The sequence below is a fragment of the Mycteria americana genome, chromosome 17 (genome assembly GCF_035582795.1).
Source record: "Mycteria americana isolate JAX WOST 10 ecotype Jacksonville Zoo and Gardens chromosome 17, USCA_MyAme_1.0, whole genome shotgun sequence".
NCBI classification, from domain to species: Eukaryota; Metazoa; Chordata; class Aves; order Ciconiiformes; family Ciconiidae; genus Mycteria; species Mycteria americana.
Window position 1 is genome coordinate 12,974,749 of NC_134381.1, and position 14,336 is coordinate 12,989,084.

General features: G+C 55.5%; 1 protein-coding gene across 3 annotated transcripts in view; it reads left to right on the top strand.

Annotated features, from left to right (window-relative positions):
- ADGRD2 (adhesion G protein-coupled receptor D2) overlaps window positions 1-14,336 on the top strand; it is a 45,336-nt gene that overhangs the window by 28,687 nt on the left and 2,313 nt on the right. For 2 of the 3 annotated variants that reach the window (XR_012778211.1, XM_075519569.1), the window contains exons 23-28: window positions 1,674-1,794; window positions 6,959-7,000; window positions 7,209-7,262; window positions 7,625-7,769; window positions 8,339-8,397; window positions 11,017-11,047. Coding sequence is in view for 2 of the 3 variants with exons in the window: in XM_075519569.1 (XP_075375684.1) it covers window positions 1,674-1,794; window positions 6,959-7,000; window positions 7,209-7,262; window positions 7,625-7,769; window positions 8,339-8,397; window positions 11,017-11,047 (452 nt within the window). In the remaining variant the exon portion in view is untranslated. Of the gene's footprint in view, window positions 1-1,673; window positions 1,795-6,958; window positions 7,001-7,208; window positions 7,263-7,624; window positions 7,770-8,338; window positions 8,398-11,016; window positions 11,048-12,158; window positions 12,379-14,336 lie in introns of those variants that run through there. The other variant, XM_075519570.1, reaches the window with a different exon arrangement.

Genomic DNA, 14,336 nt, shown 5'->3' on the forward strand with positions numbered 1-14,336 from the left:
GGACGGGGCTGGTTTTCCCAGCCATGGCTGCGCTGGGTGTGAAATGGTGGGATTACTGTCAAGCTGAGGGTCTTTGCCGTGGCGAAGTGAGAGACCGTGAGTTGGGGGAGTCAGGGCAGAAAGGATTTTCTCCTCCAGGGTAACTGTGCATCGCCCAAAGGCAGTCTGTCTGCTCTAATGTCTGTGCCACTGAGAAGCCCAGCCAGCACTTCCAGCCTGGGGAACCTGGCGCTGGACTCCCTCTGCACTCGCACTCCGAAACCTCAACACTTTGGGACGGGAGACCCTTGGCAGTGCCTGCTGAAATCAAAGCTACCCTGGGGCCATTGGCATCGCCAGGAGCAGTGCTTTGGGCCTGGGAACGGCTGGCGTCTCCTTCGTCTGCAGCGGTGGTAGCGTGTGTGGGAACGCGGGCGACGCTGCCGAGCCCACTGCCGAGCTGTCTGCCCCTTTGCGATCGTTAGCCCGCCGTGCTGCTGAGCAGCCTGCCGGCAGGCGCGCAGACGTCCTGCAAAACATCACCGCGGGGAAGCGAGGTAGCAGCTCGGGGTGTTTCAAGGAACCCAGGGACCCAACTGGGTGCCCGATTTCCACGGAATTGTGTAGAGCTCCGAGCCGCAGTAGCGGCTCCTCTCTGCTTCACAGCACATTGCAGTTTGAAGGGGTCGTAACTGAATTTCTCTCATACCTGTCCCGTCCTTAGCACTTGTGTGTGCCCCTCAGCAGGGTGCCAGCTGTAGAGAGTGCAGGGGGGTTGGCTGTTTGCCATTAGAAAGAGCATTTTCTAGATAAATTTGGGACTTGGTGGATTGAAAGTAACGCTGGTGGGGATTACATACATGGGGAAAGAGGCGGTGTGGACTTCTGTAATCAGTCAATATAGAGAGACCTCTAAAAAACTGCTGCTTGAGTCATTACTTTATCATCCTCTGTGAATCTTTATTGTTGTTAGCTGGCGCCGGATACCCCTGCTAGACACGCATTGTTCCCCTGTATCATAAATAAATTTTCCCAAATTTACAGAAGAACAAAGATAGGGCATTGCTGGAGGGCAGGGTGACATCCATATGCTAATAAAACAAATACAGAAGCCCTCCTTGTAGCAGCAACTGGGGGGAAAATAGCTGTTTCTCATAGCTAATGACGTCAAAGAGCTCCCTTCTTGCTAACTCTCAGTGATAAATAAAGAGCGGGGCTGGCACACTGGGGGCTGGGAGGTGAAATGTTTGGGTTTTCTACTCTTAACTAATTTTGTTTGCAAAGGAATTTCTTCCATAGCTACCATCTTGGGTGTCTCTTGGTGGACACATCATCTGAAAGGCTGGGGGAGGAGAGCTGTCTCCAGCATGGGGACACGGAAAGTTTCTTCTAAAGCACAGGATACTGGCCAGGGTGCTCCTAAACCCATGTTGCTCTTTCAGGGCAGATCCACTCCGTGCTCTGTAACCTAGTGCAGACGCCCCAGACAGATCATGGCAAGACCCTGGGCAGGGTTTGCAGAGCCAGGAAGGACACTTGGAGGCTGGGGCGCTTTGCCAGGACAGCCTGGGCTCAGGGACGCGGGGCACGACAGAGACCCCCGTGGAGAGCTGGTGCCTGGGAGGCGGGTGCCAGTGCGCAGTGTTTCGGCTTTGAAATGCACCCAGGTGACCCTGAGCTCTTCTTCCTGACAGGGCCACAGCCAAGCCCATCCTGGTGCTGCTGCCCGTGCTGGGGCTGACCTGGGTGTGTGGGGTCCTTGTCCACCTCAGCATCATTTGGGCCTACGTCTTCATCGTGCTGAACTCCCTCCAGGTGAGTCCTGTACCAGGTGGATCCTCACATCACAGCCCAGCAGGTATCTGCAGTTTCTTGTGCTTCAGCCTACTCTACCTGTCCTGATAGGCGGGGACATTTGTCAGCTCTGAAGCCCAACCCAGCTTTGCCAAGCTGCTGGGCTGTTTTGTCAGAGGAAACTAAGTTCATGCTCCCAAGATAGGAAATACAGCTCTGGAGAGCTTATTCATCTAACGGCCCTTCAGCACCAGTCGCTGGAGTGTCCTACTGGTGCCACAGCTTTCCAGCTGAAATCTTGTTTCTCATGTTAGATTTTTCTGACATTAGCATGGTTGCAAAATGACACTTCCAAACTGACGTGCTTGAAGGGAACTTCATTAGAGTTTTGATTTGGTCATTTAATGGATAATTAAAATGGTAACTGTCCAGTTTAATGGGGCAGACATCCCACCTGCTATTTGCATCAGTGAAATGAGCCTCGTTCCTACAGGGCAGGGATGGGCCACGTGTGCCAGCATCGCTGTTAGAATAGGGCTGTTCATGGAGAACGTCTCAAAGGTCTCATCCAGCCGCAGTGTGTTGGATTGCTGCTTAGGTGGTGTGTGTTCTAGGATGAGGGTTTTCCATCTGGTTCATGTTCAGACATACTTAGAGGTGGTGGCCCAAGGACTGTACAGGCAGAACCACCTTCCCTTTGCCCGGAGGTCAGCTTTATTGCAGGGAGACGCGAGAAGAAGAATCAAGAATCAGGGACTGAAAATCTTTACCCCTAAAATCCGTATTGTCTGCAGCCATGCAGCTGCTCCCCAGGGATGCTCCCAGTGCCCAGTGAGAGCTGCACTGGAATCTGATGGGATGCAGGAGCGTTAGGTGGAACAGCTTGCGATGTGCGCTGGTGATCAGAGCCTCGCACGGGGAGGCTGGAAGTCTGTGTGCTGTTCCTAGCTCTGACTTGCAAGACCTTGGGTGAGTCATGTCATCTCCTTCAGCCTTGTCATTCCTCTTTAGGTAGCATCATCTGGCTACATTTTTAAGGCTATTTGCTTGTCTTGGTGTCTTCCAGGGCCATGGCTGTAACTACCATACTTCAGAGTCATGTTGTTAATATGTTGGTATTAATAGGGATCTCTGTAGGGCAGAAAGTAACCCTGGTGTGTAAAGCAATACTTAATATTTGCTTCTAAGTTTACTGATTTCATCAAAAGAGTTTAAAGCTTTCAGCAGCCTGTATGTGGTTAAGAGAGCAAAGCAAATTCTATTAGTCACAGCAGCCAGGAGCGCTCGGTTCTGCACTGAGCTAGGACTGTTCCCAGGAGCTCGGGATATCTGAAACTCAGGGACACATGGTGACAAAAAGTCCCAGGATACGTGCTTGCCACCTGCGATTCAAAGCATCGGCCCCCTTGTTGGCAGGAGCTTCCCAAGCCTCGGGAGCAGCAGCTGTAGATGGAGCTCGAGCAGCGCTGAGCGCGCTGCTCCCGGCCTGCGCGGGGCGGGGGGCCGCGGGGGAGGACGCCATCCCTGGGGGTCTGTAACGGACGTTTGGCTGAGGTGCTTGGGGACACGGTGTAGTGGTGGTCTTGGTAGCGTTAGGTTTACGGTTGGACTCGATGATCTTAAAGGTCTTTTCCAACCTATACGATTCTGTGATGCTGTGAAGGCGCGGAGGGAGGCCCCTGCAGCAGGCAGGGAGCCGGCCGGGGGAGCGGCCCAGGCTCGGCCCAGCCCCTGGGGCTAAGATTGTGCCGTAGCGCCTGGGGGTACGCACACAGGCGGCCCTGGCCCTTTGCACTGGAGATCCACAGATACGTTTTTCAGAGTCCCTTGCCCAGGGCTGGAGGACAAATCCCGCTCCGGGGGCTCCAAGTCAAGAGAGCAACTGGGTACTACCCTCCAAACCACTGGGATCCAAAGGGTTCTCCAGGAATCTCCCTTTTTTCCTTTGGATGCAGTACAAAATGGCCCCCGCTGCAGCTTTCACCTACGGAGCAGCAGAGTTCGCAGTGCTTCCCTCTGGCATACTTGGCTGGTTTCAGCGTAGCATTGGCCCAGCTCTCCAAGGGTGAAATGCGGCGTTATCACCACGTGCACAAGAGGGGTGGTTGCTCCAGGGATGTTCTGCCTGTGGCTGGCGCTGGTCCAGCGGCTGGGCGCTGCTCACGCACATCCGTCGGCTCTCAGATGGGATGTTCCAAGGCCAGACGAGGACCGCCTCTCCACGTCTCCACTATTAAGGGTATCAGAAGGGTAGCAGGAGGCCGGTCCTAACTGTAATTAAATATAGCATCGGTTCTCCTTGCCTCCTCATGCCACGCTTAAGTTATTGAGCAGAAGAGAACTCCAGGCTCAGTGCTGTGATGAGGTGAACGGAGCTGAGAACAGCACCAGTACCTTTTCATTCACAGAAAAAAAACCCATTTCTCAGCTCGGGTGAACTCCATCAACATCAGCAGAGAGGCGGATCCGAGCACAGCGTCCCAGCACCATCCTGGCAGTCGTCTTCTGCCTTGCCTCAGTGTTCGTGCTGTAAAAACATGAGCACGTGTGTCACACCAGAGGGGTCCTGCTCAGGATCTCGGGCTTGGATAACCTTCAGGAGAGCTGCTTTCCAGTAGCACTCAGGGCTGCTTTTTCCTCTGCAACCCGGCATGGCAGGGGAAATCCCATGACAAGTTCCCTGGTTCAGTGACTGCTGATACCCCTTGACTGTGGCCTGACAATGTCAGTGCCCAGGCTGCACGCTCCAGGGCTCGCTCAGCCGTTGGTTCGTCACTGCGGGGCTGTGGGATGCTGGCTGTCGTAACATGGATGCTGGGCATATGGGGTTTTTTCCCTGAAATGAATAAATGTGTCCTCTGGATGCTACCTCTGCTGAGACCCTCTCTCACAAGCCACGACATCTACCTTGGGTGAGATAGGAGCTGAGGTGTGTGCTGGATCAGGATTTGTTTTCTCCCCTTGTTTTCTAAGTTATTGCTGCTTTTGTTTTTCTCCTAAAGCTCAGTAGGAGCCGTGGCTGTTGTGTGGACAGACCGCCGAGGGTTTGCCCGTGGATACGCTGTGCTTGTTTGCCTTCTGTCCCGTGATTACCGAGTTCAGGTCAATTTGCAGATTACCCCAGAAAAGAAATTGTGATGCTGGTGGGAAGCTGTGGAGTTGAGAGAAAGCAGGGGTAAAACCATCCCAGTTCAGCCCCTTTGCTGACTGTCTTAGGGATCGCCTTGGAATTTCCTTTAAGGCCAGCGTGCTTCTTCATGCGCTAGTGTTGTGCAGGAAAGTTTTGCTGCTGTGGCTGTTTGTTTGTTTGACTGCTTTCTGTTTATCTGCGGAAACCAAAGCCTGTCTTCAAGGTTACTGTGTGCGTCGACACCAAAAATGACAACTCCTTCTCTAGCCAGGCAGCACAGGAATTCAGCCGAGTGACTGAAAGGCCAGACGGAGCGGTGCTGCGCTGGAGGTGGCCGGGGCGGCTGCCCTGCAGGCTGGCGAGCAGGGGCAGCGCCTTCCCTCCAGCCCAGCGTTTCGGAGGCAGCAGCACCAACACCCTGCCAAGCACGGAGCGCTGGGCCGAGGCGCCCGCTGTTGAGAAAGAGCATGGGTAAAACCTGCTGGCTCCATTTGAACTGGTAGAGCTGGAATGATGGTCCTGAGGCTGGCTCAGGGCAGGGACTCACAGAGCCACTCACCCGTCTCCGGTGAGAGGAGCAGGAGGCGGCGTTGCTCCCAGGTGGGCCGTGCGGAGCGCGGCAGGACAGACGACAGCAGGCAGGAGCACCCGTCCCGCTCTGCGGGCCCCGGCACGTGCTGCGCTCCCGCCTGCGGCCACCCAGCGCCCGCCCCGCTGCGAGCGGGGAGCCGCGGGGGCCGGAGCATCGCAGGCCCTGCCGGGAGAAGATGGCGCGCGGGCAGGAGCGCGGGCAGGAGCGGGCTCCTCCGGAGCCGTGGCTCCGCTTCCGCCCGCCGCTGCAGCTGGGCCTCCTCTCCTTCCTTGCTCTCCTCCCAGCCGACCTCGCCGCTCCCCCCCTCCCTGCGCTCATCCAGAATGATTATTTCAAGGAAGACCTGCCTTGGCAGCCTGGCCAGAAATCTGGTCTGGGGGAGTGACCAGCATTGCTGGCTGAAGGACAGGTCATGGCACGGCGCCAGGGTACTGCTACCATTACGCCTGCCAAGAGCTCGCAGATGAAGAGCAAGGCTCATTGAAGACAAGATGGATTACTTTTCTTGCTGCAGCTGATTTATCTAGCTGCGATAACAAACACCCCACAGATATAACATAAATCTGGTGGGCCAGATAGGGCTGCCTTAAGGCCAGAATTGTTGGTCTGGAGCTGTAATTAGCCCCAGGCTGTGGCCTCCAGGCGATGCTCACTCCGGCCCTGCCCCGGGCACTTTCCCTGAGCACATCCCACACGGGCCCTGGGCACGTAGCTGTGGCCGAGCGTTTGGTCGTGGCAGAGCGTGTCGTTGCTTGCCGGTCCTCGGTGTGTGCATGCAGCAGCGCCGGTTCGGCAAGCAGGGAGAGGGTGGCCGAGACTCTGCTGCCGGAGCCCCGGCGTGCTGGCGGGAAGGGGCTGAGCAAAGCCTCTGGGTCCGTACCCCGCTGAATTTGGGTCGGAGGGTCCTGTTAATGCTGTGGTCTGTCACTGCATGGGACAGAGGAACTGTCCCTGGCATCATGCTGCACTTGGTCTGTGGGAGACTGGTGACAGCCCCCCACGGGTCGGTGCTCAGTGGGAAGAGAGGTCTGCTTCCCGGATTTCAGTTCCCCTAGCAATTAATTCCTGCTGGTTTCTGCTTCTGAGATCTGAAGGAGGTGTTTCCTGGGGGATTTTGCATGCACGAGTGAATGGGAGTGTGGGAGAGCTTCGGGCTCGGGAAGCAGAGTGCCCAGTGAGAGATGCCTGCTCCCCCCAAATGAAATGGGAGGAGAAGGAAGAGGGGCTGGGGCAGGGACCGTCTCTCCTTTGGACTCTCTGTGAACAGCCTGGTCTCAAGTGTCATTTTAAGGAAGGTCCTTCCTGCCCAGCTGTCCCTGGCTGTGCCGTGCCCACCGCCTGTGCCTCTCCCCTTAGCCTGGGTCCTCACCCATTCTAGTGCTCATCAAACCCATTTCCTCACAAGCAGAGTAGCACAAACCAGCTGGGCATCTCTAACCCTTCCTGTGCTCTCTCCTTTTCAGGGCCTGTACATATTCCTGGTCTATGCAATCTATAACAGCGAGGTAAGAGATGCCGCAGGCTGGGGCTCAGTCACTCGTCAAGCAGCTGTTTATTAGCAGCCAAGGGGGTAGCTGGGGCTGTAGGTGCAACAGGCAGCGTAGCCCCGACTGCTTCTGGGACAGTGACTGCTTTTTCTCCATGACTTGCTGGAGGATCTCTTGCTCTGCTAGAGCTGCTGTGGCCCTCTCTAATGTCCTTGCTCTGCTTCAGGTGAGGAATGCCATCCAGAGGATGAAGGACAAGAAGAAAGCACTCTCATTCACGGTAAGTTGCAAGGAAGCCCTGCTGCTCCCTTCGTTCATCGTGCACCCGCCAGAGGAGGGCCCTAGGTGTACGTTTGGGCCCCTTTGAGGAGACGATGGAAAGAAGTCTTATTTTTCTCCCCGCTTGTCCTATGTAGGGAGAGTGGCAGAGGCTGTCTCCCTTCTTGGCTGTCCTGTTGGACGATGCAGACCCAAAGATAATCTACCCTGATCAGGCAGCAGCCTGCTGTACCAGGGTGGGGTGGGAGTCAAAGTCCCGGGTGCCCCAGTGCAGATGAAATAGATCTTTAAAGTTGGACCTAGATCCAGCAAAGACGCACGTTACAATTTTCACTGTCCTGTATCTCTTCCCTGTCATTACAGAACTGCTCGCATCCCATCAACTACTTATCAAGTCCAAGAAACACGACCTCCTGGGAGACAGGGAAACTGAGTCCTACTGCAGCGGAGAGTGCCTTGTCGAGCCCTGTGCAGAAAGACCCTCCAGTGAAGAACATCGCCAACAAAGGTAAAGAGGGTTGGTGGTGGTGCTGTTGGCCCCGGCTGTGCGATGAGACCTCAGTAAAATTGTTATTCCCAAGGCTTGAATTTTAGTGCACGTTCACTTGGTACTGCCTTGAACCCGTTTGCACAGTGTGCCTATGCGAGCACTTGGGGTCTGGCGCTGCAAGTGCAGCACGGGATGAAGGATTCCCAGGGAAGGCAGGGACCGCGTGCGTGTGGATCTCGGAGGGATCGGGTTCATGCCTGCAGGCTGGCTGGGCGTGGGCAGGGGGTCTCATCCCTGTGTTAGGCAGCATGGCGTTCTCTTGAGGCAAGAATCCATGTTTGTGTCTTAAAATGACTTTTCTGGAGAAGGCTAGGCAAAGGTGGCAGTATGGAATAGGGTTTTTAGCTTCCGGGAAAAAAGGTGTTGCATGCTCCAACCAGTTTGTGGGTGCAATTATGCAGGTAACCTGTTTGGTCCCTTTGCTTCAGTGGGAGATACTCAGGGGACACAAAGCACCAAGTTCTTGGTAAAGCATGAATATTTCTACTCTCTAGTCTCCAAACTCATTGTGTTGCTTCACCTCCTAGGAAATTTTGGAGCCAAAATTCCCATGGGGATTTCATCAATTATGTCACCCGAGAGGCCGGTATGTAATGTTTTCTGTTATTCTTCCACCTTCATCCATACACAGAGCGTGGTAGTTACGTAGGAATGGTGTCCAACGGTTCCAGCGAGGGCTGGCACTCCGGACACCTGGTAGCGTTACCAGCTCTGGCACAAATTCAATGTTTCATGTTGAGCAAGTCCCAGAAGCTGCCTGACTCATCCCCCCGTGCGCAGACTGAGGGTAAGGCCGATCCCCCCCGTCCCAGGGTGTTGCAGAAATTGCTGGGTGTGGGAGAGGGACCAGGCAGCGTGCCGGCACAGCGCGCGTGCTCTCCTCCTGAGGGCCAGTCCGGACACACGGCCTGTCTATCAAAACCAAGATGGTTTTGATACACATCCTGAAGACTCTGGTTTATTAAAATACATACTTGTTATTAGCAGTGTATTGATTTAAGTCATTTAAATCATTTGAGATACGTGTTTTCGTGCCTGTAGTGGCCACTCCTGGTAGTCAAGGCAGATGCAACTGAGTGTTTGCTGTCTTCTGTAGGAGCATCAGATGGAGAGCAAGGCGGGCTGGCAGGCAGGAGCTCCTGGCCAGTGGCCTTGGCTGTGCTGGGAGAGCAGGGCTCGGCTCGGGAGGTGATCGCCTGAGCTGGCGCTGGCCTGGGCAGGGGCAGGCTGCAGAGGGCAATGGGGGAGAGCGCACGTTCTGGGGCAGGAGAGAGGAGGCCCCAGAACGGCCGATTTCCAAGGTGGGAGCTCACGCCCGAGCCGATGGGGAACCAGCCCCGCTGCCGCGCCGGGAGAGTGATTGTGGCAGGGGCGTACAGGAACAGAAGGAGCCAGGGAATTTGAGCCAGTAAAGCACCAAGCCGAGGTTGGTACGGATCAAGGCAGGAGACTTCCAGGGGCAGCAAATTAAAACGGGGCAGCAGGGGCTCCCTGTCCCTGCGGTGGGCGAGCCGCATGCCTCCAGGGAGGGCAGGCTGGGTGTGCTGCCTGCAGGAGTGTGATGTAGAGCTCAGCGAGGTATGGCCTAAAGCAGGGAACAATTTAAATTTGACTACTCTGATACCACTTCCATCTCCCACTATTGAAATGATCATCAGTCCTTGTGCACTTGACATACAAGTGCTGTAATTTCCTCAGAATAAAATCCAACACTACTTTCATATGAGTCTTTCACTGAAGGATCTCTCTCTCCCTCTCTAATATTTATCCTTTGAAAACCTGTGTCACATAGACAGCTCTTATTTATCCAATAGATAATACTTCTATAGCTGGCATATCGTTTTGAAGCCACTCAATAAAATCCATATTTTCATCTCCCATGATTTATATTGTGGTTAATGCTGTTCCTCCCCTCGTGCTGAACACCAACCGGGATTCATTCGCAGGTGATGCTTTTCTCAGCCAGCCAGGTGCTGGCCGTGTAAACCGGGACCAGGGCTAAGCTCCTGGCACCAGATACGAGACGTGGGCCAAAGGGATTAGCCCAGGGGCCTGAGTTCCCTAAGGCAGGGAGCATTAGGAGGCAGCAGATCCCTGAAATGCCAAGGCCATGGCATTTCCTAGCAGGCAAAGACAGAAAGCGCTTTCCTCCGTGTGAGGGTCACCGAGGATTTCACTGTATCTTTGCTGGTTAAACATTGCATTTTTTATGTACTTGTTTCCTTTCTAACTAACATGGACGCAGCAGCCTTCAAAAGGGGAGGCTGCTGCCGGTGCCTGCCTGCGGAGAGGGGCCACGGCCCCCCTGCCCGTGCAGGTCGGCTCTGCGGCAGCGCGGCTCTCGGTGCTCCGTCGGTGTGAGCCCCGCGGTGCCGAGCCGGCCCGGGCTGCGGGGAGCTTCCATCCGAGCCCCATCGTCAGCACAGGGGTGGTCGGCGTAGCGGTGCCCGGGATGGTGCTACCCTCCGCTGGATGGGTGCTGCTGTGGGTGCTCGTTCGTTACGTAAGTCAGTGCTGTTCCTCCTGCTCCCTGGCTAAATGAGTCACGGCACTCGCTGGAGGAGCGGTGAATTAAGAATGTCACTGGCAGCTGCACAATAGTTTGGATGAAGAGAAGACGCTACTTAAAAACGTTTGAAAACACTTAAAATGACAAAGCACTGAGTGAGTGAAGATACAAACACAGACAAGATGTTCTTTGTGTTTCAGCTTTTTTAAATGTTGTTTGGTGATATTTATTGCTGTTGGGCTGGGAGCAGGAATTTCACACCTCGCAGAGCATTAACCATCCACTTAAGCACGGGGTGCAGGCTTGTGCGTGCTCTTTCCGCCACAGCACAGGGGAGAAGAAGTTCTCTCTCCTCTTCTCCTGGGTTTTCCCGTGGTCTCCAGCATGGTGTCCAGCCTGCCGGGGCTGCCGGGGTCCCCGGAAGGGCGAGCGGAGCGGGGCGGCAGCTCGCCCCGCAGGCACTGCCGAGAGGTGGTGCAGCTGTGTCCAGGGCTCTGGGCAAGGTGCCCGTCCCTCGGGGATGGGGATGAAGGTTCCCGCTCCCAGCCTGCGCGGTGGCTCAGCGGGAGGAAGAGTGTGGTGCAGCAGCTGGGTGCTGGGGAGCCCTGCCTGGCCCGGGGAGCGTGCGGGGGTGTTGCCAGCAGCGAAGCAATAAGACCTGTACCTTCCGCTAACAAATGTTCTCCCCTCTTTCAGGCTGTAGAGCTGACAGCGTTCAAATCCTCAGGTAACATTTGCCTACATCATTTTCTTTAATTTTTGTTACTGCTGATACTGGTTTCTGTGGTTGCATGGCGGAGTGCTGCCCAGAGGGCAGGTGATTTTTGCTCGGGCTTTAGGAAGGGTTTTATTTCCAAACTGCCCTGGTGGGTGCAGTCCTGGCCAGGCTGTCGGGAGATCTGCGTCCCCCTGAACAGATTGGGGGGGGGGGGGGGTACGAAGCCCCGGTGCTGCTTGCGCTGCCTCTCCCCAGCAGCACTGGTGGCTCAGCCGAGGGTGCCTGTCTCACAGCACCCGCCTGGTTTCTCCCCGTGTCTCTGCACCTTTCGTGCTGCCTCTCCGCGTCTGCAGCTTGCTGCACACCAGCGCCTCGGGCCCCTCCGTTACAGCGAAGCTGCGGGTCGCAGGCCTTGGCAGGCAGTAGAGGGGCAGCGGGTACCCGCGGGTCCCTGATGCGGAGTGCTCTGCCCGCGCATCCCAGCACGGCCGGTCCTTGAGGCACAGCAGGGACTGGCACACCTCGCTGCTTGGCAAGACCCGGCCTGCTTTCAGGGCTGGCGACGGCTCTTTGCTGCCATGGGGTATTTTAAACCAGCAGCTGCTGCAGAAAGCGCTGGCGGGTGTTAGAAGTGACTTGCTCCCAAAGAAGGGCAGCCAGGGAAGGTGGGGTGCTCAGACGGGGCTGGATTTATGAGCTTAAAAGCAGCCATTTGGCTGCTTCTGTTTCAGGTTGTAGAAAGGCCAATGTCGCCATGGAGGTGGGTAGAATTAAAGCCAGAAATCCCTCCTAAGCCCCAGACCTCTGCTCAACTGCAGTGCTGGGGAGAGGCCGGCCGGCCGCAGCTCCCTGCTCCCGCCCCAACTTCCCTGCCTGGCTTTGGGCAAGTCACCAGCTCTTCGGGGTACGGGTGTAGCATATTTAGCTTTATTTTTTTTACCAGCCACTGCTGAGTACTCCCAGCACGCTCAGTGCAGTCTCTGGATGGGGTCACTCAAGTAGACAGCACAGTGAAGAAGCACTGGGGATGGATTGATATTCTTTTTTTCTGCATTGTTACATTCTCTTTTGTCAAAGGAAGCAGTGCATTAGCAGGTTTCTGATTTTACTCCACATTAAGTGTCTAAGCAGGGCATGCTTAGACTATTTTCGAGACGATGCCACCCAGAAGCATTGCGGCTTTCCTCCCCACAGTGGACACATGAGAAAGGCAGAAACGGTGGCATCCGGGAGTAAATGTGCTGCGGCATTTCAGGCGTAGGAGTGGGGTCTCAGAGACAGCAAGACCTACAGCCAGCACGTGCATTTGTGCACTGTCCCCCCACACTCTCACCCTCACCTGCTCCACATGTGTAATTAAACTCCAGCTGTGCAAAGAGGTGGGTTGTTTAGTTTGGTTTTGTTTTCGCAGGTAAGCCCTCAGTATATTTTTAAAAGCCTGGGTCAGCCCAGAGGATGGTGGGGATGCCGGGCTGGGCTCGGCGCCTGCCCCTTGGCGTGCCGGCTGATGCACGACGGCCGTGGAAGCAGCCGGTGGGTGCGGGGCAGCGCTGCGCACGGCCACCCTCTCCGCTAGCACCGAGAGCGGCTCCTCGCGCGCCCCGGGGTGAGGGAGCCCGTGGTTGGGCAGTCCTTCAGCCTGGGGTGAACGAGAAGATCTCCTTGAACCAGAAGAGCACTCCTCTGCACACTTGTGTACGTGCAAGCTGGCGTGCGGCACAGCGCTGGTGCCGGCTACGCTGCGCTGCTCTGAGGAGCCGGGCTCAAAGACAAGTGCTTCCCGCTTATAAAAAAAAAATAACAGGCAGTAATGCCCAGCTGTAGTAATGCCTGGAAGACCCCAGGGCAGCTCAGTGTTGCACAGGCTCCCGTTTTCACAGCTTGTTCAACAAAGCAAAATGCTGTGCAGCTCTTGGGGATAACAGCTCCAGGGGAAGCAAACCATAAACCCGTGTGCTTGATGGTGAACGAGAGACAAATCATTTCAACAGACACTGCTTCCCCTCCTCTATTTATTTTCTCCCAGAATAGTTATTGAAAAGAGACGTCTTTTGCCCCAGATATCTTTATTTGAAAATTTCCAGCCAGCTCTAATGAAAATTACGGTGGTCCCAGCAGCAGGCTTGCAGGAGGTCACGCAGAGACCCCGGAGGAGCCTGCCCGCTCTGCAGTCCGGTGGGGAGAGCTGGTGGGCAGGAGGAGTGCCGGACCCCCGGCACCCGTGGGAGACTTGGGGCTTAAATGACTTCAGACTAGATTAGAATGCTCGCCATCTCCCAGGAAAGCTGTGCTGGATCTGGGGTGGGATCCACCTCTTCGCTGCTCCAGCGCCTCAGCTGTGCTCCTGAGAGAGCTGTGGGCACCGGGCTGGCTCCACGTGCGAGAGGCAGCCAGTGGGTCCATGGCGGGAGGTGGGATGGGCTCCCAGCGGAGCGTTAACACGTGTGAGGGTGGATAAAACGCAGGTAAACACCAGGCCCGTCGCAGAACCACAGAAATGAGGAGTTTTGCGGCGTGGCTGTGGCCAGGAGGCAGGCGCGGGCTGCGCTCTGCCCTGTGGGTCCCTCCCCGCCTCCCCACCCCCAGTATTAGGGCTGCCCCTGCAAGGACTCAATTCACTCGGAGAGGCCGCACGTTTCCGCAGTAATGAGCTCCAGCCCAGCTGTACAAAGCTGCGCGTTGCAGCGAGCGCACTGCCCGGATTCATTACACCCTTTATGTAAGCAGGGGATGGCTGGGGGGGTTCACATATTTGCACAAACAATAAGTACCGTCTTCCTTGTCTTGGCAAACAAGAGCTCCAAGAGGCCTCCACATCCTCCATCTCTTCAAGTGATGGCTGCTTTGTTTCCCCACGATAATTTCATTATTCTGTTTGAATACATGTATATGTTGCTAAGCCACACATAGCAACATGGATCTTGTCTCCATGGCCCAGCCTTTCTGTGATCAATATTGAGTAATTCTGCAACTCTCACCATACCGTGTTAAATAAGATTGGTTTTAAAATAATAAGGACATTATGAGTCTTTGGGATTCAACGCCAGTAAAGCACCCGAGTGTCGCGGGCACTCAGGGCATTCAGACCCCCCCGTGCCGACCCTGCTAGGCTGCCCTGCGGTGGGATCGCCACTGCCGTCCATGCCACGGTCCTTCCCGACGGGCAGAGGTGCCTCATGCCCTGACGGAAGGAGGTGCAGCCCATGTGACATGAGCGCTCTCTGCCACGGTAGCGCTGGTATTTTCATTAAATCCCATTTAAACCTCATTCTTCAGCACTCTCAGAGCTTGGCGCTGC